The sequence below is a fragment of the Chelonus insularis genome, unplaced genomic scaffold, assembly GCF_013357705.1.
Source record: "Chelonus insularis isolate UGA/USDA-ARS -01 unplaced genomic scaffold, ASM1335770v1 contig_139_pilon, whole genome shotgun sequence".
NCBI classification, from domain to species: Eukaryota; Metazoa; Arthropoda; class Insecta; order Hymenoptera; family Braconidae; genus Chelonus; species Chelonus insularis.
Window position 1 is genome coordinate 1,226,286 of NW_023276379.1, and position 22,921 is coordinate 1,249,206.

The 22,921-nt window shown below is 27.8% G+C and overlaps 4 protein-coding genes across 7 annotated transcripts; 2 read left to right on the plus strand and 2 right to left on the minus strand.

Annotated features, from left to right (window-relative positions):
- Window positions 1-146: 146 nt before the first annotated feature.
- Window positions 147-2,521, plus strand: LOC118074692 (tetratricopeptide repeat protein 5-like). 2 transcript variants are annotated; one of them, XM_035096116.1, is made up of 9 exons: window positions 147-418; window positions 560-910; window positions 990-1,232; window positions 1,299-1,352; window positions 1,430-1,615; window positions 1,690-1,862; window positions 1,934-2,078; window positions 2,148-2,270; window positions 2,370-2,521. In XM_035096116.1, exons 1-8 carry the CDS (start codon window positions 335-337, stop codon window positions 2,265-2,267), a joined length of 1,356 nt encoding a protein of 451 aa, XP_034952007.1. In that variant the 5' UTR covers window positions 147-334; the 3' UTR covers window positions 2,268-2,270; window positions 2,370-2,521. The 2 variants fall into 2 exon arrangements, with proteins under 2 accessions (XP_034952007.1, XP_034952008.1); XM_035096117.1 differs by having other exon boundaries at window positions 2,336-2,512.
- Window positions 2,522-2,823: 302 nt separating this feature from the next.
- On the minus strand, window positions 2,824-10,496 carry tsl (torso-like). The gene is given in 4 exon segments (XM_035096119.1): window positions 2,824-3,982; window positions 4,107-4,709; window positions 4,711-4,781; window positions 10,375-10,496. Coding segments are annotated over 3 exon segments (1,032 nt in total). The 5' UTR covers window positions 4,744-4,781; window positions 10,375-10,496; the 3' UTR covers window positions 2,824-3,586.
- A 1,551-nt stretch (window positions 10,497-12,047) lies between these two features.
- On the plus strand, window positions 12,048-15,033 carry LOC118074691 (uncharacterized). Its single transcript, XM_035096115.1, has 11 exons — window positions 12,048-12,409; window positions 12,585-12,671; window positions 12,818-12,985; window positions 13,052-13,304; window positions 13,377-13,481; window positions 13,555-13,739; window positions 13,818-14,030; window positions 14,117-14,227; window positions 14,296-14,440; window positions 14,509-14,686; window positions 14,805-15,033. Exons 2-11 carry the CDS (start codon window positions 12,603-12,605, stop codon window positions 14,926-14,928), a joined length of 1,551 nt encoding a protein of 516 aa, XP_034952006.1. The 5' UTR covers window positions 12,048-12,409; window positions 12,585-12,602; the 3' UTR covers window positions 14,929-15,033.
- Window positions 15,034-15,157: 124 nt separating this feature from the next.
- On the minus strand, window positions 15,158-22,855 carry Pvr (PDGF- and VEGF-receptor related). 3 transcript variants are annotated; one of them, XM_035096220.1, is made up of 20 exons: window positions 22,756-22,855; window positions 21,068-21,201; window positions 20,812-20,995; window positions 20,612-20,742; window positions 20,380-20,530; window positions 20,143-20,285; window positions 19,766-20,061; window positions 19,486-19,670; window positions 19,227-19,402; window positions 19,004-19,139; window positions 18,772-18,918; window positions 18,513-18,683; window positions 18,297-18,439; window positions 17,951-18,214; window positions 17,711-17,861; window positions 17,366-17,590; window positions 17,128-17,296; window positions 16,570-16,846; window positions 16,055-16,492; window positions 15,158-15,983 (listed from the first exon to the last, which is right to left on the minus strand). In XM_035096220.1, the coding sequence occupies exons 1-20, from the start codon at window positions 22,772-22,774 to the stop codon at window positions 15,267-15,269; spliced, it is 4,257 nt and encodes a 1,418-aa protein (XP_034952111.1). In that variant the 5' UTR covers window positions 22,775-22,855; the 3' UTR covers window positions 15,158-15,266. The 3 variants fall into 3 exon arrangements, with proteins under 3 accessions (XP_034952111.1, XP_034952110.1, XP_034952109.1); XM_035096219.1 differs by having other exon boundaries at window positions 16,570-16,813; window positions 22,551-22,792; XM_035096218.1 differs by having other exon boundaries at window positions 22,551-22,792.
- Window positions 22,856-22,921: the final 66 nt, after the last annotated feature.

Below are 22,921 nucleotides of genomic sequence, written 5' to 3' on the forward strand. Positions count from 1 at the left end.
ACTGACCTCTATCGGATATTTTTCTGATTCGGTATTGGTTGATTTGAAAGAAAATCAGCTGCTCATTGCACCAATCACATTCATTATTTATGACATAGAAATTTAATTTTTTTGGAGTCTAGTCGCTCATTGAAAATGACGATTTTAGATTTAACTGATGACCTAACCTTATATTTGCGTACTCCATTCAGGAAGTACATAAAAATATGTGTCAGATAAATGTCAAAAAAATATATTCAGTTATTTAACTTAAAAAAGTTCATGGATTTTAAAGCGTGGTCAAGTATTTTTTTGCTGAATTATATTCGGTGATTTTTGTTGTCATTTAATTATCATGTCGACAACTATAGACGACAAAGTAGTAGCAGGTGCAAAAAGTACCAATGAAGTCAAGGAAGATCCTATTGTAGTATTGACAGTGTGTATGAATTTAAATTAATAAAAGTACCAGACAATTATTGTAGTTGTCATCATTGTCATTGCTTTTTTTACAAGTCTTTTGAACATAATTCTTTAACTCATTAGCTATTTGTATATTTTAATTATTTACTTTTTCCAGAAAAGAGTTGACTCACTGTACCACTTTCGTGATCATTATTTTGAAAGTCATTCAATAGAAAATGCAATTAATAAAAAAGTGGATATAGAAAAAGAAATGAAGGATACGATAGCGAAATTCGATGAATATAAGGGATATGAAATAGATGGATCCAGAGCTATGTACTACTATTTAAAAGGAAAAGCTTTTAATGTTGTTGATCGTTTTATTCCTCAGGCTGAAGAATTATTGAGTAAGGCTGTTAAATTAGAACCAAAATTAGTTGATGCCTGGAATGAGTTAGGAGAATGCTACTGGAAAAAAGATGATGTTAAGCAAGCGAAAAACTGCTTTATTGGAGCTTTACCTCATGTAATTTTCATCCTTTTTAATCGATTTTACTTAAAGTAAACGCAATTTAAAATTAGCTAGTTTAATTTTTCTATAACAGGGTAGAAATAAAACTTCATTGAGAAATTTATCAATGGTTTTGAGACAAGAACCTGCAGAAAGTCATCGGCAAAAGATTGAAAATATAAGACAGGGGGTAGAATATGCAAAAGAAGCTGTTGCTTTAGATACTATTGATGGACAATCTTGGACTATTTTAGGAAATGCATATTTATCATCATTTTTTACTATATCACAAAATCCTGTAACTTTAAGACTTTGTATGTCTGCTTATACTCAAGCAGTAAGTTATTTTTTAATGTAATGAAAGTTTACTAATAATAATTTATTGAATATATATTTTTTTCAGGAAAAGGACGTTGTAGCTAATAGTAAACCGTATTTATTCTTCAACAAAGCAACCGTATTTAATTATATATTACATTTCAAGTACTGTGCAACTGTTTGTTACATAAAAAATTTAATTACTCCTTATTTTAGGCATTAAAATATCAAGAAGAATATAAATTAGCATTAGAAGCATTTGAACGTGCAAGATCTCTAGATCCAACCTGGGATGTACCTCGACAAAAATGGGAAGAATTACTTAAGTACCTTAAAGATGTACAAAATTTAATAGCAAGTAAAGGACGTTTGAAAACAAAAAGACTGTATCAAATGATCCAGGTCATATTTGATTATCTATGGTTTATTTTTTTTCTTATTTTATTGCTATCTAATTTTTTAAAATTAATTAATAGAGCTTGGATAAAAAATATATGGGCCCTTACAAAAATGGATCATATACATCCGGCAACAAGTCAATTAAATTAGAATTAGTTCCACTAAAAGATTTAAAAGAAGGGTTAAATATTGAACAAGTTATATTTGGAAAAGTCGTATGCTGGATTCAAACGACAGATGCGGTACCATTGTAAGTTCTTTGTATTCAACATTTGTCATTTCTTTTGTTGAATCAAACTATGAGTAACTTGTTTGTTATAGCACGTTCTGTATGGTTGATAAAGATAGTACTTGTTTAGCCGTAACTGTTTATAATTTAGCAGAAGGCCGTGGTGTCACCGTTGGTGATTCAGTTGCCATTCCAGAACCTTTTTTAACACGTCAAAAGTTCACATATTCAGGCAATGTAATTATCTTTTTCATATTTATGAATATTTTGTATGTAAAAAAAATTCTATTCTATTAAATTCAATAGGAGTTTGACTTCAAATCTATTCGTGTTGAGACCCCAATTGTGTTAGTATTAAATGGTAAAAAACTGGGTCGAGATCAACAAGCAAGTGCAAAATTATCAAGTTATAAACGGACTGATTAACCTGTAAGAATTGTAGAATAAATATTCAATAATTTGTCCAATAATTATATTTAATTGTTATGTTACAGTTTATGATGTGTAAAACTTTTTTCGATGATTTAGGTATGTCATATTGTTGCAGCTTGACTGGAAAATCCATTTTAACAATAAGTATTTGCTTGTATTTGAGGAGCATCTTAACAATATGTCAATTCATTAATTATTTCTATAGTTTAAATCATAATTAATGGTGCCAATAAGTTTTTTTTTCATCACTCAAATATTAGCTGTATAAAGTTTTATGTAAATTATTTTATTTTATGAATATTTATACAAGCGTAATAAAAATGGTTTTTTTAAAATAAATTTTGGAACTTGATCAAAATATCAAAACAATTTTTTACAATGAAATTGATGGAAGCATACATGTGATAATATTTGGAAAATATTTATAAAATATAATTTTTTCCACGAAAACTTATATAAGATTTTTTATTCAATAAGTTAATTACTATAAATGACTAATCTAGCAATTACCTCTGAAAAATAAGATTAATGCTTTTGGTTGATATTAATTGTATTGTAATTAATTTTTATTGTGATGTTAGTTAACATAATTCTTAGAATATCAAAAGCCTGATTGATTAAATAGTATTTATTTGTATCCGGGAAATCTTGAAGAATAATACAAGGCTATTAACATAAACAAATTTTCTATCATGTAGATATGACTAGTTGATGATGTTTTATTAACATTATAAAAGCTTATACTTATTTTATGTGACATAATTTACTTTCTTTATAGTTTAAAACGGAAATTTTATCACTTTATTCGTTTTGTAATCAATCATTGCTAAATATACTGCCAATCTTTGTAAGATATCATTAAAACATCATTTATGTTTATATATTTTATTTTATTTTTTTATAATTAAATAATTCATATCGAAAATTTTATTAAGATATAATCTATACCTTTAAGAAGTTTTAATATAAAAAGTAGTGATTTCAATGTATATTAAAAATATCCTTATAAAATTATTGCGACTAATAATTACATAATAAATACTTATTCGTAATAATAACAATGATTACAGTAGAGCCATCATGAAAAACCCGTAGGTTCGAGTGAATGTATGTAGGATTAAGGACTATAAGATTATAAAATGTCCGTACATATCTTGTACATCTAGTTATTTACCTGTTCACGTCAATCAATATTCTTGAATAATTTTTCTCTAAAAATTTTTTTATGATAAAAACAAAGTAGAATATTATAATCAAGAAAATGTTTCATCGTATAGACTCAAAAAATCAGTCAACATTATCACAGATTTATATTACAAATTAACTTCCCATAATTTAATATAATTATCAATGACTTCTAAAAACCAATCTCGTCTTGATGGATCCATAAAAAGAGGTGCAAGTGTGCGAAGTTGAAGTTGAAGTATTGCTTCATTTTCAAGTAAGCTATTAAGCTTATATAATAATTCAGTATCGCCATGAAGTTTGAGCAAAGAAGGATAAGTAAAAAAATAATATTGAACACGTAAATTGTTTGTAGCCCAGCTCTCAGCTGTACTGTTACCACTAGCAGATTTAATGAAACCTACATGATCAGAGTACCAGGGTGAGAAATAATTACTTAGTTCAAGACCTGATAAATCAGCAACTCCACGACTTTTAAGACGATTTTTGATACGTTGATATACCGCAGGTGTGTAAACGAACACCTAAAATATTTTTAAAAATAGCAATAAAGTAAAATGATTTTTTATCTAATAAAAATTGTGCTGAGAAAAAAAAAATTGTTTTAAGATTTTTTTTCTCAGTATTATATTTCTTAGTTTTCAATACCTGGTATAGTGAGTTTCCAGTGATAAAGGAAGCTACGTAATGTGATCCAAATCGTTTGATGAATTGCACCACACTAGCTTCATCACCAATTGTCACATTATCCGCTTCATTGATAATAAGATTATCAAAAATGGAAGTGTCTGATGTTTCAGGCATTTTTTGATTTTCTCGAAATCGAGAGACCCTAATAAGGACATAACAATATTGCCCAGTTACAAAAGACTTATTGATACCAAGGTGCCTGGCAATTGTTCCACTTGACCAGCCTCCTGTAAAAGCTCTCCAAGGTCTGTCAAATCTTTCAAATGCAAAATCACGAAAGTAAGCTTGTAGCAATTGTCTCAAATTATCACAAAATTCCATATGAAAATCACCATCGAATACTGCTGATTTATTTTCTTCAAGTGGTGATTCTGGTTTTATATCATGAACAATATCTATAGATGGTTCACGAAAAATCCATGGAGCTGAATCATTTCTTGGTACAACTCTCATACTTGTACTTAAATAACCGTAGCGTTCGAAAATATTAATAGCAATACCAAGTTTAAGCTGTGTTTGTGCAATCTGAATGTTGATGATTAAAGCTGCTACCAAAAGCAGGGAATCGCACGCGTTTCCACATTTCTTGCAGCATACGGCTGCTTCCAATATCAATCCTACTGACTTTTGTTCCTGAAATAAATTCATCAATGAATTATTATTACTATTTTAACACAAAAAGGACTTAAAATACATCATATTCCTTGATTAATTTCTATTTTCCCTATTTTTAGAAATTATATTAAATAAAATTAACATTAATTAATTCAAATAATAATTTTAGAAGGTCAAAGTATTGGTCAATATTAAAAGTAAAAGGTTTTCAATTGAAAAAAGAAATATAAAAATACAATAATGATATTAGTTAATTTTTTGTGTTGTATTTATTAAATAAAATTTTCTATCATAAAATATAAAAATCAATGTGCTTATAAGTGAAGGTTATTTTTCTCAGTGATAATTTTTTTATAATGAATATATTAAAGGACAAAGTATAAATTATTCCAGTTCCGTGTTGTTATTACGTATAAGGCAAATAAATGATTATGTTGATATCTAACATTAGAAGTGGTAAATGACTTTAGAAGATTCCTAGTAGATGAAAGATTGATATAAAGTAGTGTGAGATGATCGCTAATGAAAAAAAAACCTCAGAATCATTAGATGCGGTAGATTGTCGTGACGATGTGGTTGCAGAGATAAATGAGTGCTATAATAATAATATAGTAATGTACATAAAGAAGAATGAGATTACATACACACACAAAACCGGATGCAATTATAATTTTAAACCTGAAGGATGAAAGAATATTTGTGCTACGAGTAATTGTTTAGTAAGTATTCAATTGTATGTGCGTTATGATAAAAATCTATATAAAATATACAGTACTCAATATCAAATACACCTATTGTGCTATATCAACTAAAATAAAGAGAAAAAATATGAAATAATTGGCACCTGACTAAATTCATATAATATTCATTCATGTACACGTTATTTTTTGATTGATATTTAATATTATATAATTTTTTAGTGTTTATGTTACATGATTAGCTGACATTTGTGTACCGTTTGTCTTCAATGTCCTACTAACATTTAGTAATTTGTGCAAGCAACAAGTTGCCTATTATACAGTATACTTGAGATATCAACTTGTATTTGTAATTCTAATAATTAATTTTATTTACATAGAAAGGTTAAGTTTAATTAAAGAATTCCTACATCTGGTTTTTGCATTTCTCTCCTTTTCCAGGGAAACATTGGAGACATTTGAAAAAAAAACCACTAGGTAGGTCTAGCTTTCTTTATTCACTTTCTTAGTCACTGGTGGAATATTTGATTAAATGTACCAAGATGTTAGATTAATTTTTCAGGAATAAGTACTTTGAACTTTCTTTTAACATTATCAAGCTTAACCTGTAAGTATAAATTTTCCAAGTATTGGAGAGAAGTAAAAGAGAGAAGAAAAGACAACTTAAAACAAGATAGTGTGTATTTAATTCATGTGGATTCACTAGAGAGACCTTGACATGAATTCATAACTCTTAAGGACAAATATTACATTTAATTACATTTATATGATTACATACTATATTTATTATTGAAATTTTTTGTGGATATTAGGATGAGATAATATGAACTAACTAAATGATTTATGATACATTTATTTTTTTTATCAACTTTTATGATGATGAGTAAATATGTAGTTTACACAAGTATGACGTTATTTCAATTTTTATGTCAATTTGTTTTTTTTTTAAATACAATGGAATTTGATATTCAAGTTGCTATTTCATAATATTCTTTTGTAGCAATATTTGAAGATTATTGGATTATCTTTAATTTTGTTTTGTCCTTAATGATGGTAATAAAAAATAACTCATATTCTAGATAATAATAATATTAATATTACCTGTCAGAAACTTTGAGTAAAAATCTGTGTAATAGTAAAAATAGTAGTAGTGTGCAATATAATGGCTACATTATCTAACTTTGTAGACTGTTTTTGTTTATTTGCTTTTACGTAAAATTCTTTTGTTAATGTAAAACCAACATTACATGAATAGTTTTATAATCCTAGAATTTTTTTTTCAATGTTCGTTAAATGAATATTATTTTAATTATCCAGCCAATTATCAAGAATATGGTAAATCGAGATGTAAATTTAAATAAACAACGAATTAAATATTAACCATTATTTTTTTTTGTAGCGCTTAAAATATTTCGAATATTATAAAATCCATTTATCAGTGTTTATTGTGTGCAATACATCAAATATTTGTTTATAAAACATATCATCAATATCAATTTAACTTCATTTATCAAAATATGTAAAATTTATTAAACAAAATATTCACCAGTATGACAATCGAGTATCGCGTGTCATAAAATATTTTAAAAAATGAATGACTGAGATCAAGTCTTACCGGATCATGTAAATTTATTTAATTTCCGTTGATTACTTTAGTCCCTACGTATGAGAGCGTGTAAATAAAATCGTCAACTCTTTCTCAGCATATAGTGATAAAAGTCAATTATTATAGGTCACTGACTCATCCAAGCAAACAGATTCAAACCGTTTACCTATTATTAAATCACTAATAACATTTAATATATTTTTTTTTTTATATTAAATACAGTAGAGACTTGATTAACTGAACAAAGTATTGTCCTCATAAGAATCATTTACATTGAGATTCATTTCTACGAAAATAATTTTAGAATTAAAAGATTAATATGTAGCAAAGTCATGAATTATGTTTTCTTTTTTTTACGTATCGATAAGAAACCAAATTGAAAAAAATTTGAGATATCTACATAATGGATATCTTGCATTTTTTTCATACATTACTAGACTACAGCTGTTGGATTATTGAACATTCAGGAAGATAAATGTTAACGTTATTACAGTTAAGAGAAGTGTCTGACATCTCGATTTATTCAATAAAAGCAGTGAAATATTTTTAAAAATTATGAATATGAAACGAGAGAATAACAGAATTTGATGAAATTTTCAAAGTAGAATCATGATATCTTGTTAAACTCCATGACCCGTATCATTTGTCATGTTCTATCATATTTCAAATGATGATATATTGAAAAAAAAATTATTATACAAAATGTTTACAAAAAAGGAAAATAATTATTTATGTTGGCCTAATTATTGTAGATGAAAAAATATAACATGTATGGTATTTGCTGACGTTGCTTCAAAGTCAACGAAAGCTGATAAAGCAAGAGAGCTTAAACACATTTCGCCAAGTTAGTTTCCTGGTATAAAACCACAGTTATTAAATCACTTCTGATTATCATTTTATACTATTTTAGATATTTAATCTTTAGAATGGCATTGAGTTACTTTATGATTAACATAGTACATTTCGTTGTAATAATTACAATAAATAAATACATTTGTTAAAATATTTTTTCATTTAAATACACAAATAGAAAATTTTCATATTGCTATTCACCCGGATAATGAAATTCCACAACAGTAGTTCAAGTTTGTGTGTCGTCATATGAGTATAATTAATTGAACTAATGGTACAGCTAGATGTTGAATTTGTAAATTCAAAACACAACAATGCGAATACCATAAAAGCTATTTCATTTGAGTTTGTCTCAGTTGTCACAACAACTGGTAAAGTTAGTAAATACTTAGAATGTCGAATATTCCAAGGTTCAACATATTTCAATGGGAATAAAGCGATTCGTGGTTATTCAACTAAATGCTGGGTAACGGAGTTAAGGTCGGCACAAGCAATTACGTGAGACGATTTTCCATCGTCCCATTACACCAAACAACAAGACCTACGTGTTTATTGAAACGTGCAACGTTGCTTTTGATTACTTGATGAAATTACAACGTAAATTAATTTACGTTTATTATTGTACAATAATTATGAAAAAAAAAGAAGTTCGATCGAATTATTTTTATCTCGAGATTTTATTACATTTCATCTTGCAAAACCAATTACTTTTAAAACGGAAAATTATCATACTAAAATTCATTATTTGAACGCCAAATATTAGTATTTTTTTTTTTTTTAGAATCTTATTAGAAGTTGCAACAAGTTTGAGAACTATTATTACACTACAACAATCTGCAACTTTTAAATGTCTTTACTTAACACTTTTCATATTTCTACTTTTCATCAGTAATTTATAATTGTATTTAATTTTTTTTTCCTATCTATTTATTTATTTAAGTATAATAATTATTGTTCAATATTAAAATATAAATATTAATAATTAATTTTGTCAGTATTATTAAATTTTCAATTAAATTAAAGAGGTATTTTTGCAGCAATCATCCTACCTCAATATCTCAAATTAATATTAATTTCATGAATAATTATCTCACGATGCAAGAGATGACGAGAGATCTTACAAAATTCACAATACATTTATAATGATGTTTTGAAGAAATTATTGTTTAAAAAAACATACAGAAGTTATTTGAAATTTAATTAATTATTGATATTTCATTATGAAGTTTTCAATATTGTTGTACATGAAAATCAAACAATAAAACTAATTATAAAAATATTTTTATGAAAATTTTAATGACATATTATTGAAAATAAAAATTACAACCATAGTAATCATATTTGAAATGAATTTTTTTATCTTATTAAATAAATATTACAAGTGATTGAGTAAAATTTAATCCGATAAAATCGAAATGTATTTGGACAATTATTCAAAATGAAAATCATGTTAAAATTGAATTGATTAATAATATTAATTAATTAAATATTAAATAAATATTCGAAGACAAGTGTTTGCATAATATTTCGATAAGATTATAATTTAAAAAAAAAATACATACAAAATAGTAGTGTAACTTTCTTGCGTAATGAATCTGCGTACAGCTGTACTCTCACTACGTGAATACAACACCAACGAATGTCCAACAACAGTATCAACGAAATATTAAATTGAAAGTATTTGACCATTTTTTTTTTCTATCCATTCAATTGATGAAAAATAAAATTAACAAGATCAAATTAGCTGTTAATATTTTATAAAATAAACACACAAAATTATGTCATTTCATATATCATAAAAATATTTTACATAAACAGATTTATTTGAAAGTAAAGAATTCATTTGTACTACTTTTTTTTAATGAACAAAAAAATTCTAACACATAATTAATACTGACCTTTGAATCAATTACATGTCCACAAAGAAACAATGGTATATCTTATAATCATTATTACTGATAATATTGATGAAATAATTTAGCAAAATATTATATTAATAAGTCATTTTATGCTATTAATAGTCGTCCACTTCATTTTTAGTGACAAAAAACATCCTTGATTTAATCACTGGTTTGATATGATATTAGTCGATCTTATTGATCCATCGACTCACTGATCAACACTTGTACAGTCAACTGATTTTCTTGACGTTTTTTGTCCGGTCTCTCCTCTCGAGAGTGCGCGGCTTACCAAGTGGACCGCCAGTGACTGCAGCAAATCGAAATCGGTTGGACGCGTGAGTCGCCTGGCGGGGCAAACTCGCTTACCCTCCACTACTATACTACTCCTATCAGCAACCTCTTCTGAGAGATGTTCGAGTCGTGGTGTGTATGTAAACGTCATCATGACCATGTGATATGGGACAGCAATACAATAAGAAGTGCAAAAGGGCCAACACAATTGACGCTTGTACATCAACTGCTGTCGTTGCTCTAGTAGAGAATAATGTACGTACTGCTTTAGCTGTAACAGCAATTTCCGTGGTAAGGTGCAGGTGTGTACTTCCCGAGCGGCAGACCAAGTCCAATTAAATGAGATCCCTTGCGGTATAACAACGTATGTGTGCGAAGAGTAAATGAGAATCAACGAAAATGAGTCTGCCATGGAGTTAGAATGATAAGCTTCTTTCTCTTTCCTCTTTCTCCGCTACTGTCATACTATCACACTGTATACTATATATACAACAAGAACCTTATCACTTTGGATCTCATGTTCATTCATGCTTCATCATCATACCAGAGCAAAGATTTGAAACAAATATATTCTTCAAGAGGACAAATTTTTAAATTTAAATTCAGCAAAAAGATCTTTTCAAGGTAAACTCTTCTTTTTTTATTTCTGCTTTAATTCACCTTTTTTTTTCAGTTAAATACATCTTTTTTTATTTCTTTCAGTTCTCATTTGAATAAAAACTCTTCATTATTATTATGGATGTTTTTTTTTCTATTTTTTGATAAACTCTACGTTGGTCTCCATTTACGTGGGTCACGATAATTTTTGTACATTGACACGATACTCAATCTTGTTCGTTTTATTCCCACTTACTGAGAATAGAACTCACTCCGTTATGGAAACAACTGGTTTGAAGTTTTTTCGGGTGAAAAATGTGCATCTAAAATTATAAAATAAAAAACTTGAAAACATTTAGATAGGCAGCATAGTTCATATAAATATATCGATGATTGTTGGATAGAAAAAAGAAAGTTAAGTAAAAGATGAAATAATATGTGATAAATAGAAACAGAATTAAGTGAGAATGAACATATAATACAAGTAACATTACAATCTATTTAATTTATTGACATGACCTCGAGACGTTTGTCGTCCTCTCACTTGTACGAAATCAGATGAATGAATATCACTTATGTTTTCATTTCGTAGAAATTTTTAAAAATTTTGTCCTACTTCAATGTTAATAAAAATGGTTAATTACACTGTTGAAACAAATTAGTCTCAAAGTATTTAACATCAAGGTAGACTTTTTGTTTTGTTCAATCCAAATCACTTCAGTCTAGGTCAAGGTGAAGTCATTATATCTGATGAAAAAGGAAAAATATTATAATGACATGAAATGACCAAAAAATATTACAGAAAATGTAACATAAAATCGATGAAACTCATTTAAATAATCAGAAGATTTAACTACAAATTTTTACCATTTGGAGATATGTGCAATTTCAAGTTAACTTAATTGAGGATATTGAATAGTATTGGATTCACTTGTTTTACATAATTAAGTATACAAACGTCCTTGAACATGATCACAATCAAATATAAAACTCATTACATTGACAATTAAAATTTATGGTTTCCATATATTATTCTTAACGTCCTTTATTGAATATCCATGTATGTGTGTGTACATGTGAATTATTTTTCTGCTATAATTGACGTGATGTTGTAAGTGTACTTGTAACTTTGCAAAATAATATAACACAACAACACTACTTAGTAGTATTTCGAAACAATATCGAAAGTGTATTTGATCATTGACCAGCGATCCGTTACTCTAGTCTATCCACCACGTTATTAAATATCATTTGTGAGAATTATTAATTATTTATGTTTTTTCACCTTGAATATTGAAGAATTGAGTCAATAAATTGGCTATAAATGATATAGGATATCACTTGGCAATTTATAGTTATAATTCCAAATATATAATTATTTAGAAAGGTAAAATACATAAAAAATATTTACAACACACCATTACAGTCAGGTGATGACAAAACAATTATGTCATTTAGAATAATCCTCTTTTCAATTCGAAATCTTGTGACTGATTGCTATAAAATCAATTAATAATGCTTTCACACGAATTTAACTGACATAATAATCGTTAGTAAAGACATCATTCAAATCTCTAAAATGTCATCACATCAATAAGACAGATATGGTGTCAAACTATAGCTGATAAGGATTATAATGACGGTATAGTAGAAATACTTATTAGCCGTTAAAAGTAAAACAATCTCATTTATCAGTCAGAGGTGATTATCCCTTGCCATTATCGATCAAACAGTATTGTTTATTTATGATTTATGTTTCTAATGTTTTATTGAAGAGTATTTTCTGATCATAACCTTTGATATAATAATAAATAGAATATGTGAATGCATTAGAAGTACTTTGTTTTAAAAAACCAAATTTATTTTTATTTAAAAGGCATCAATTAATAAAAAAATGCGGAAAAAGAGCACTGTGCGGCAATCAATGAGCCATTTGATTGTAGAAAGGAAAAAAAATAAATCGGTGACTTGAATTTTTATTTATAATTACTTAAGTATTTAAAAATATAATTAAATAATTTATGAATAATTATTATGATTGTTGCATCAAAAATCATTTGATGTTAGTCCTTGAATATTGAAAATAATTAGGTATGTATTGCTTCACAGGTTGATAGATTAAAAGGTCGATTGTTATTCAAAGCATCAGTGAGATTAGTTTTGGAATACATTGATTGGCTTAAACAAGAGAAAATTATTGTTAAAGATGAAGAGATAACTGATGAGGTTCCTTTCATTCAAGCTAAAAAATATAACGAACGGGATTTGAGTATTCAGGTTTTATATTTTGAACCTTCATGATTGTTGTGAAAATTTGTAGTATTTATTTATTGTATTAACTAGGATCGTTCAATTTTACTGATAAATCCTCAATTAAGAACTAAGAAAGATAGAGAATATATTTCGGATTTGATGAAAAAAATTCAAGCTTTTAAAAAATATCCTAATGAAAGAGAGTCTATTGCTGAAGTTTGTGAGTACCGATACTTTGGGTTAGATCGAATTATTGTTCGTCAGAATCATCCGGCTAATTATTTGTATTACATAATAAATGGAAATGTTGAGCTGATCAAAGTTGAATCAAATAATATAACAGGTCATATTATTATTTATATATAATGTATCTGAAGTATTAGAACATTATTTAAATATTAAAAAAAATTTTCAGAGGAAATCAAAGAAATGAATGTTGGCACTTTAGGACCTGGTGATATGTTTGGAGAAGTAGCACTTCTTCATTCTGTTCCGAGAACTACAACTGTAGTGGCAAAAAGTATTTTAAAATTTTTATCTTTAAAATCGATAATATAATTAATTCAAAATTTTTCTGCCAATAATAATTTCAGCACCTGTAGATCTTCTTTGTCTTCATAAATCAGATTTCGATCGATTACTGAAAGTTCTTTTGTTAGAAAATTGGAATGTTTTACAAGATGCTCTGGTGACTTTCGATTACTTTAAATCTTGGGATAAGACTACCATAAGAGAATGTTGTGTTCTGAGTAAAGTTAAAGATTTTAAACCAGATGAAGTAATAATTAATTAATCAAGACTCAAATGATTAATAGTATATATTCATCAGTAAATCTATCATTGATTCAATTAATAGATTATTTTGGGTGATGGGAAGGGTATGGTGAACTACGTCTACTTCTTACTATCAGGAACATGTCGACTAATTGAACATATGCTAATTAGTGAAGAAAAGAGTGGTGGTCAAATTCAGTATAAATTATACGATCCAAAAATTCATTCCACTAATAAACCTAGGAAATGTTCTGATCAAAAAGTTGATGTAAATCAACCAAAGTCAAATATCTTGGTATTTTCTTTAAAACATTTTTACAAATGTTATATTACATATTTTTTATGTTTCATCTAAAATTAATAAAGAAAAATAAATTACAGGAAACTGATAATACTAAAACAGAATCTATAGGAGAAAGTGTTTCTAAAAATATTCAAAACTTAACAAGCACAGAACGTATGAGTATTACTACTACTACTTTTCAGAATATAGTGAGTGAAATTTTGTTGAAATAATTGTTGAATAAAATAATTAAATCTGTGTTTACCAAATATTGTAGATAAATCAATGGCATGAAATAACAGATTTAACAACGATACTGAGACAAGAACCTTCTGCATACTCACAGCAAATTTATCCTAACAATGTTAAAACTATTTTCGTTCAAGTTTGTGAATTTCATAGAAGTGCATGTTTCGGATTAGGTAAATTGAGATAATTCTAATACAAGAAATATTGTATCAAATTAATTGAACTGTGTAATTAATTTAAGGCGAACAAATGCAAAATCGTCGAATAGTTTCTGTAACACATTCTCGTTGTTTGTTAATTCCACGATACTGGTTATCGGAGCATAATCATGCGAATATATGGGAACGTGTTAAAGTTTTCATGAATTCAAAGTATCCATCACGTGAAAAACTTTTTAATGAATTCGTCACGGACAGAAAGTAAGAAAAATTATGATTAAGAATTTATGTCAGAAATTGATTAAAATTTTCCTTAAGTAATTTTATTTATATATAAAATTTAAACAGTTTAATCACATTATGTACATTATTTTATAAGGTGGATAAAATATAAAAAAAGTACGGCCAGTAAAATTATAAAAAATGGAAAAAATATTTATAAAAATACTACGATTCATGATGTTCCATATTCTATCAGAATCAGTCAAATAATTGACTTGTAATCATTTTGATTTATGTGCAATTAAAACTCTATTTTTTAAAGAGAGCAATGTAATAAGAAAAAATTTTATTCATTAGTGAATTTGAAATTTTTTCTTTAAAAAATTTACGAGTACTTGTGTATAAAGTACTATTGATAAATATTTTTTTTTGTACTTCATCTTTTATTTTGTATAAAATATTAATAATTTTAAAATTGTAAAATAATCTATAAAATAATTTTCTAATAAATTATTCAACGTATTAATAAATTCGAGTATTGGAATATAAATTCATTAATTTTTTACCACGGGTATAAAAATGATTATTTTGTAATGGCACTTGATGGCTATAAAAATAATCAGATTTTAGCCTGATTATTTTCGTTAGTTACGAATATATAACTAGGATTGGTAAAACATTCAGGAATGTCCTTATTTAATTCATTTTTGTTTCTAGGCATATTAACATAATTATCTTGTGTTCTAATAATACCTGGTGTATAATTGTTTGAAATATTTTTATTTGGTTTTTTATCATCTATTTCATTACCATCAACTTCTTCTCTCAAGTCTTCATTATGAAGATCTATAAATCGTAAATTTTGTGGAGTATTACAGTATCCAGAATCTCTTTCCATTATTTTATCTTTTGCTGCTTGTTTCATAGCAGCCCGCTGTCTAACGAATTCAGCACGCCGTTCGTGGACATTTATCGGTGTTAAATAATTGTCATCTTCACTTTTAAGCATTGGAGATAACTCAACAGCTTCTGAATCAGAATCCGAATGGATACCTCTGTTGTCTGATGGTGGAAAATTGAAATGTGTACTCTCGGACATACTTAGTGGACTAAATATACCAGATTCATCTCTCTGTTTAACTGATGGACTCATACAGATGTAAGAAGTGTCAGTCGCAGGACTCAATGGTATACTTGGAGAATTAACATATTCTCTAGTTGGTGATGACAAAGTGTCATGATCTGGAGCTGACATCATCGTCAAATAATCATTCTTTCGACTTTCAAAGAATGCCGTGTTCATATCCATATATGGTGCATTTAAGTCGACGTAATGCTAAAAAAAGTAATATTAGTAAGACAATGAGTATTTATGATACTTTACAAAAAAGTTAAGAAAAAAAATACCATTTTAACACTTTCATCTAACAAACTTCCAATGTTGTCTACTAGCTCTGTAAATGATGGACGGGCAGTAGGTTTCGCTTTCCAACATTGAAGCATTATATCATATACTTCTTCAGTTGCATACTCTGGCTTTTCCATCCTATATCCTTCAATTAGTTTTTGATACTGTTTCTCAGCTTCCATTCCTGGATACGGTGTTTTTGCAAGTGTGAAAAATTCCCATAAAACAATACCGAAAGACCAAATATCAGATTGTGTTGAAAATATTCGATCTCGTATTGATTCAATTGCCATCCATTTGATAGGCAATAAAGCATCTCCTTTTTTCTTGTAATTATCATCTTTGTACATCGTTTTAGCTAAGCCAAAGTCACAAATTTTTACAACATTGTCTTCAGCCAATAAAATATTTCTTGCAGCTAAATCTCCATGAAGAACCTTAAATAATTTAATATTATGTTAATAGATTTTTTAAAAAGATAAAAATTATTTTTACTCCAAAAATATTTTTGTACCTTTCTCTGACTTAAATATTCCATTCCTCGAGCAACTTGGAAAGCCCATGATAATAAATCTTGAGTACAAATAGGTTTCAAATTATAATCTTTATAATCTCCACGGTAATTTGATCTCCATCCAGGTTGAATGGAATTATTACTGAGAACAGGGGCATCACCGGACATAGTGGTTTGATCTTGAGAATCAGTTCCAGGAGTATAACTGACAATTGCCGGACCGTTGCTGGAATTTATGCTTATGCTACGAGAAAATGATAAAGCTGCGTATTTTATCCTGTTAAATAAATGGAAAACAAAAAATTTGTTAGACCACAACCGCATGCGTCATAACCCTTTGGAGTTATCAAACAACCTTATAGTCACCAGATTAAATTTAAAAAAAAAATTCCAGTGATTAATTGCAATGATGAAATAGTATAAAAAATATTATAATGTAAGTAATTACAAAAGCATCAAATTATAGTGATATTCATTGATTAAATTGAGTTTATATTAAATACCTTTCCCCATATTATTTCACCTATTTCCGCAATCATGATTATATATAATAAATACCTGTTATTGCTTCCCATACTGATAGATCGTACTAATAACTCTCGGCCAATTGTAGGGTCAATTTTTTCTGTTGCAGGATCAATTTGATTGATGAAATCATTTCTGTGTCTTAACAAGTAGTTGTGTAAATTACCAAAACGACAGTACTCTACAATCACCAAAAGTTCTCCTACAAATAATATTTTTGTTCAATTGATATTCTTCATGATAAATTATTTTGAATTATTATATAACATACTTTTAGCAATATTTTTTGTACAAGCACCCAAAAGGTTTACAACGTTTAAATGTTTTCCAAGATGAACCATAATTTTTAATTCACTAGCAAGTGATCGGATATATGTTGGTTCTGTGGAACGTCGTACCATCTTGACAGCTACCGTTGTTGTTGGCTCATTTTCACTAATTCCTTGAGCTTCTGCTTTCATAACTACTCCAAAAGCACCGCATCCTAATTGTTTACCTATGAGTAAATTGAAGAGAAATTAATAATATATAAAAATAATTAATATATTTTGTTTTAAATTTTATACATACTTTTATATAAAATTAAATCAATTATTAATACTTAAAAATTTCTTACCAAGTTTTAATCTCTCTCTAGGAAATTCCCATTTCTTATCATAAGGAAGTAATTCAGCTTGATCGTCTATTGTTAATTCACTGTTCAAACATTCAATAGCTCCTTCCTCAAAGTGTGTTAAACCTGCTTCCATTAATTGCTTCCTTATCACCTGACGAGTTTACAAAAAAGTTTTTTATAGAGTTTTCTATTAAAAATGTTAATTAAATAATTAAAACCTAAATATAAATTTATATATACCTTTTCACGATGTACTTTAATGGAGAAATAAATTATAAGAGCCACACAAAAAATAACCAAAATTATTATTGAGATTATTAAAACTTTAGAAATTTCTTCTCCTTTAATTCTAATAGTTTGATATGTTTCTACATAACCCAAACGATTTTCACCTCTACAAAGGTACTTTCCACTATTTTTTTCACGAGGATGTTCAATATGAAGCTCTTGATTATGATTTAAAAATGTATATAGTTCTTCAGTTTCATTAATTAACACTCCGTCCTGAAATTACGTCCGAAAAAATTTAATACAAGTAGAAATAAAAAAAGAATTCTTTTCATGAAAAAATAATTAATTTTCCTACTTTCCACCAAGAGATGACTGGTTCAGGCATTCCTTCAATATAACATTTAAGTACGATATTTAAATCATTCGCCGTTTCCAGATCATATACCACTTCTGTTTCATTCATATTTTCAGTAGAGACAAAGAACGGATATTTTGGATCTAAAAAAATAATTATTTATTTAGTTATGATTGCAACCTTTTGCATTAGTTGATAGAATAAAATAATACGCACCATGTATGACGAGCTCATAAGCATATCGTTCTATTGAACTATCTCCACTCATTGTGTCAAAACTTATTGCACTACAAACGTACAATTTAGCATCAGACTTTTCAACATTGTTTATTCTTAAGGTTGATCGATAAGTGTATGGGGTTGTAGATTTAACAATGGATAAACGATCTGAAGATAAACAAAAGAACAAGATTAATTATAGTAATAATTAATTTCTCATATAATTATTAATGTTAATTTTGTTTTAGACATTTACCAGTTCGATTCAGAGGCTGATCATCTTCATTTAACCACTCGATGTCATTTGTATAATTATAAATCGAGGCACCACAAACTAATTCTACATCATCACCAGTAGCAAAATCGCGATCGGGTTCAATAATTCTAAATCCTTCAGGTATGTCTAGAATTTTATATAGAAACGTATTACTAAACAATTAGGAACTTATAGATAAGAGAATTATATTTAAAAAATGATTAATGCTTACCAGATACAAAAATAGTTTGTTCAATTGAATCACAACCAAGAACATTGCAAGCTTGGGCCCTGAGAGTTCCAGTTGTTTCAATCCATATGGTGACTAAAGATGTGGTTTTTGTTACATCCGTTTCAGTTGATATATTCTAGTAAAAATTTAATTTATATTACTAATCTTTTATCAACACCATATATTAGAAAATAGCTCAAAAAAATTTAATATTCGTACTTACTGTGATAGGTTTAAAAGCTGATTTTTTTACAGATGATAAATCGTTATTAAGATGTTGTGCAAAACTCCAAGTAATATTTGGTGGAGGAAAAGCTGCAGCATGGCATTCAATTTTCGCTAGAGTATGAGGCATGTAGTAAGGCTGGACTCGCTTTAGGTCATCTATCAACGGTTTAGCTGTAAATAGAAGACTTTTAGTTATTGAAATTTCCGCATTAATATATTGAATAAAAAGACAAAAAAGAAAATTAATAACTTACACAATACTTCTAAGGTGAAATTTAATGTTACAAGCTTGTCAGTTACAGATGCAACAAGTGTATATAAACCCATATCATCAACAGTTAAACTATTTATTCTTAGCATAGTTGAAGTTGCAGTTGTATTTACTCCACGTTTTGGATCATTCCAAGGGCTTGTTATCACTCGTTCTTTTGGATCTAACCTGATATAATTATTAAATATAATACATTATCAACGCTTAATTCGATAATAAATGTATATCAATTTTTTCTAAGACAATAAAGATAAAATGTTTACCATTTCAATTTAGGAGGTGGATATGCATCTACGTCTACTACCCACGTAATTTTTTCACCATAGTTCTTCTGATAATGTTTCTCAGGATTTTGGGGTACAAGATTGATGTATTTATTAGCTGGATCATGTACTGTAATATTTGTTTTAGTTGTTCTAGTTGCTGAAAATGTTTTTACAGTACACGCATATTCTCCTTCATCCTCATAAGCAACATCCTTAATTACTAATTCATTGGTGGCAATCATTGTATTAGTTCCGAATGCTTTTCTTGAGAAAATTGTTGATATTCTACTTGACTATGGACATTGAACAGAAGAAGATTGATTGATTTGTTTTATTATGGAATTAAAAAATTACTATAGCTTCATAATTGATACCTCCTGAGGAGTAGTCCAATTCATTGTCATCAGTATATCACGATCAATATCAATCGTGCAATTGACTCGAAGTTCTTGACCCCGAACAACATGACGCAATGTATTTTCTATTATTTTTGGTTGATTAAGCAGACGTTGTCTTCCTGATTTTTAATTCAATTATTTAATAGATCAATATTTTGTGAGTTTTCATGCATAAGAAAATTGATTCAAGAGTTACCGAGTTAAAATACTTACTAATAACAGAAAGATGAAAATTAACTTCTTGCTCATCATCATCATCATTTCGAATAACACATCTGAAGTATCCACTATCTTTTAGAGTGATATTTTTTAAAGTAAATCCTAACTTTGGATCATAAGATACTTTGGAGTTTTCATAAACTTCCTGAAAAAATGAAAATTTAAGGAAAACTTAAATAAATAATCACAGCTAGTTGAATATAAGGAAAAAAATTTTGTCACTAACGCTGTCATAATTATCATAAAGCTGTACTGTATAAGATGGGGAAGTTGGGCGACATCCTAATATAACTGAATTTCCCGATTCCTCTTGTATTGATTCAAAATCTTCACTATTTACAAACCAACTTGTATTTGCTGAAAATATTTAAAAAAGTTTTAAGAAAAATATCGTTACTATTTATAAAACACGTATATGTTGCTTACATTTAACATAAACATAGGTCCATTTGACGTCAGGATCATCGTAAGAGTTAGGTGTGATCTTTACGTCAACGTCAGCACATCCATACCATCCAGTATCTCCATGAACAGTAGAATCTCTTTTTAATGTAGCACTCAGTATTCCTGCGGCATCATCTTCGTGTATAACAACTGGAGATGTGTAATACTACAACGATGATATGTTTTTTAAAGTTACTTAAGAAATAATTAATTATTTTATTATAATATTAATACAAACCTGAATAGATATATTAGATGGATAATAAAATTGCATTTTTTTGAAACTCAAACATTTTATCTCCAACGGATCACCTTCGTTTAAATAAATTTCCGAAACATCCGGCAGCATATCTGGAGGGAAGGCTAAATAAACTGCAAAAATAGATATTATCTTTAGAATGAATAAACAAGAAAATTAAATGTAGCGTAAACATATAAAATCATCACTGAAATATTTTCTACAATTTTTCCCTCTCATTTTTTACGTTAAGTAATTAGTTATGAAGTTCATACGATTTCTCATCGTGTTTATATTTTATGTTTTCGGTCTGATAAGCTTCGACACAAAACACGTGCTACGTTTTAAGTTCCATGAACGTGCTACTAGTGCATTAGTTTTTAGAGGAAGCTTTCTTTCCTTTTTCGATAAAGTGTTTATCAAATCCGTTTCCATCCTATCATCTTAATGATTGGTAGCTACTCATATTAGAAATTCTCATAATATTTTAAATCGCACACAAAATAATATAAATACTTGATATTAACATATTTGCTATAATAATTTAAAAATAAAATAATACAAATAACTTTATTAATTAGAATTTTCTAAACAATGTTCATTTTAAAAAAAAAACCCTCCAAAAATTGGTAATCTAATCAACAGATGCTGAATATCAGAACGGATGCCTCTCTTTAGATGTTGACAGTAAATAATCAAGCATACATGGACTCCCTATGTCCAAGAGACTGATGTGAGATAATAAATATTTGAAAAATAAATGGCCCGTTTATTATCACTCCACCCTTCAATGTATCTTTTTAATCTATTGACTAACAGCAACATTTCATATCACATAAATATTGTAATATAAATGATAAATGATTTTAATTACAATAATCATATTGAAGTAGCATCAATCATTTACTATTTAAAAATGATGTTAATAGTCAAATAAAATTTCCAAATGGATTTACATCAAACAAAAATTAATGTAATGATATTTTTTATAGTATTAATAAAATAAATGTATCTTATCAACATCATTTCCAATCGATGCAATCATTCGTTCATCGATGATTCATAGCATAAAAAAATGAAAAAAAAGTTAGTCTAAAGTTATGAATGAATAATGACATTCAACCAGCAACTATTGAGGTCAAAATTAAAGTGAATTCAATGCATGTATGTTTTAAAGTATTATCATCAGAAAAAGTTCAACTACAAAATATGTAAAGAATTTCTACAGTCGGTTTTTCCCAAATTCGAAGGTCGTAACTGACTGATTCAGTGAGTAAAACGTGTGGTATAGTCAATGATTTTACAGGTGAATGCGCGTTTATTTGTGATAGTGATTCAACCGATGTAGGTATCGTACCATGTGACCAATCCCAATACACTACTGTTTAGTATTTCATTATCGTGTCAACACGTATTTAGCCTATTGAAACTGATTCAATTGGCATTAGAAATGTGGATACATTAGAAATATTCAGAGACTCACCCAAACATTGCGTCAAAAATACCACTGTAAAAGTATAATATTTTAATAAAATCATTTTTTAATTTTTTAACTAATTAATTAAATGCAAACACAAAAACATAGTCTAATGATCACCAAGAAATCATAATGGAAACATGACACAATTAAAACCTAATAGATCGGTAAATGAATGATAAAGTAAGAATGAGAAAGACTGGTTTCAAACCTTGGTGCAGTCTTCTCATTACTGATGCGTAAAGTATTTTCGAAGTGTGTGAAAGAAACTTGGAACCCCACCCTGGAGTCTTGATGTAACTTATCGGAGGAGGAGATTGTACGTCATCTAATCTATTGCTGCATAAACTTGTTATAATATTTTTTAATGAATTTAG

Coding starts and splice junctions, on each gene's coding strand:
- Pvr (XM_035096218.1), bottom strand. CDS start 22,605: ATGATTTTATTAAAATATTATACTTTTACAGTGGTATTTTTGACGCAA. Junction 20,996..21,067: donor CATCTAATATATCTATTCAG/GTTTGTATTAAT, acceptor TCATCGTTGTAG/TATTACACATCTCCAGTTGT. Junction 20,743..20,811: donor GACCTATGTTTATGTTAAAT/GTAAGCAACATA, acceptor AAATATTTTCAG/CAAATACAAGTTGGTTTGTA.
- LOC118074691 (XM_035096115.1), top strand. CDS start 12,603: ATGCGGAAAAAGAGCACTGTGCGGCAATCAATGAGCCATTTGATTGTA. Junction 13,482..13,554: donor TACAACTGTAGTGGCAAAAA/GTATTTTAAAAT, acceptor TAATAATTTCAG/CACCTGTAGATCTTCTTTGT. Junction 14,228..14,295: donor CTACTACTTTTCAGAATATA/GTGAGTGAAATT, acceptor CAAATATTGTAG/ATAAATCAATGGCATGAAAT.
- LOC118074692 (XM_035096116.1), top strand. CDS start 335: ATGTCGACAACTATAGACGACAAAGTAGTAGCAGGTGCAAAAAGTACC. Junction 419..559: donor ATCCTATTGTAGTATTGACA/GTGTGTATGAAT, acceptor TACTTTTTCCAG/AAAAGAGTTGACTCACTGTA. Junction 2,079..2,147: donor AGTTCACATATTCAGGCAAT/GTAATTATCTTT, acceptor TAAATTCAATAG/GAGTTTGACTTCAAATCTAT.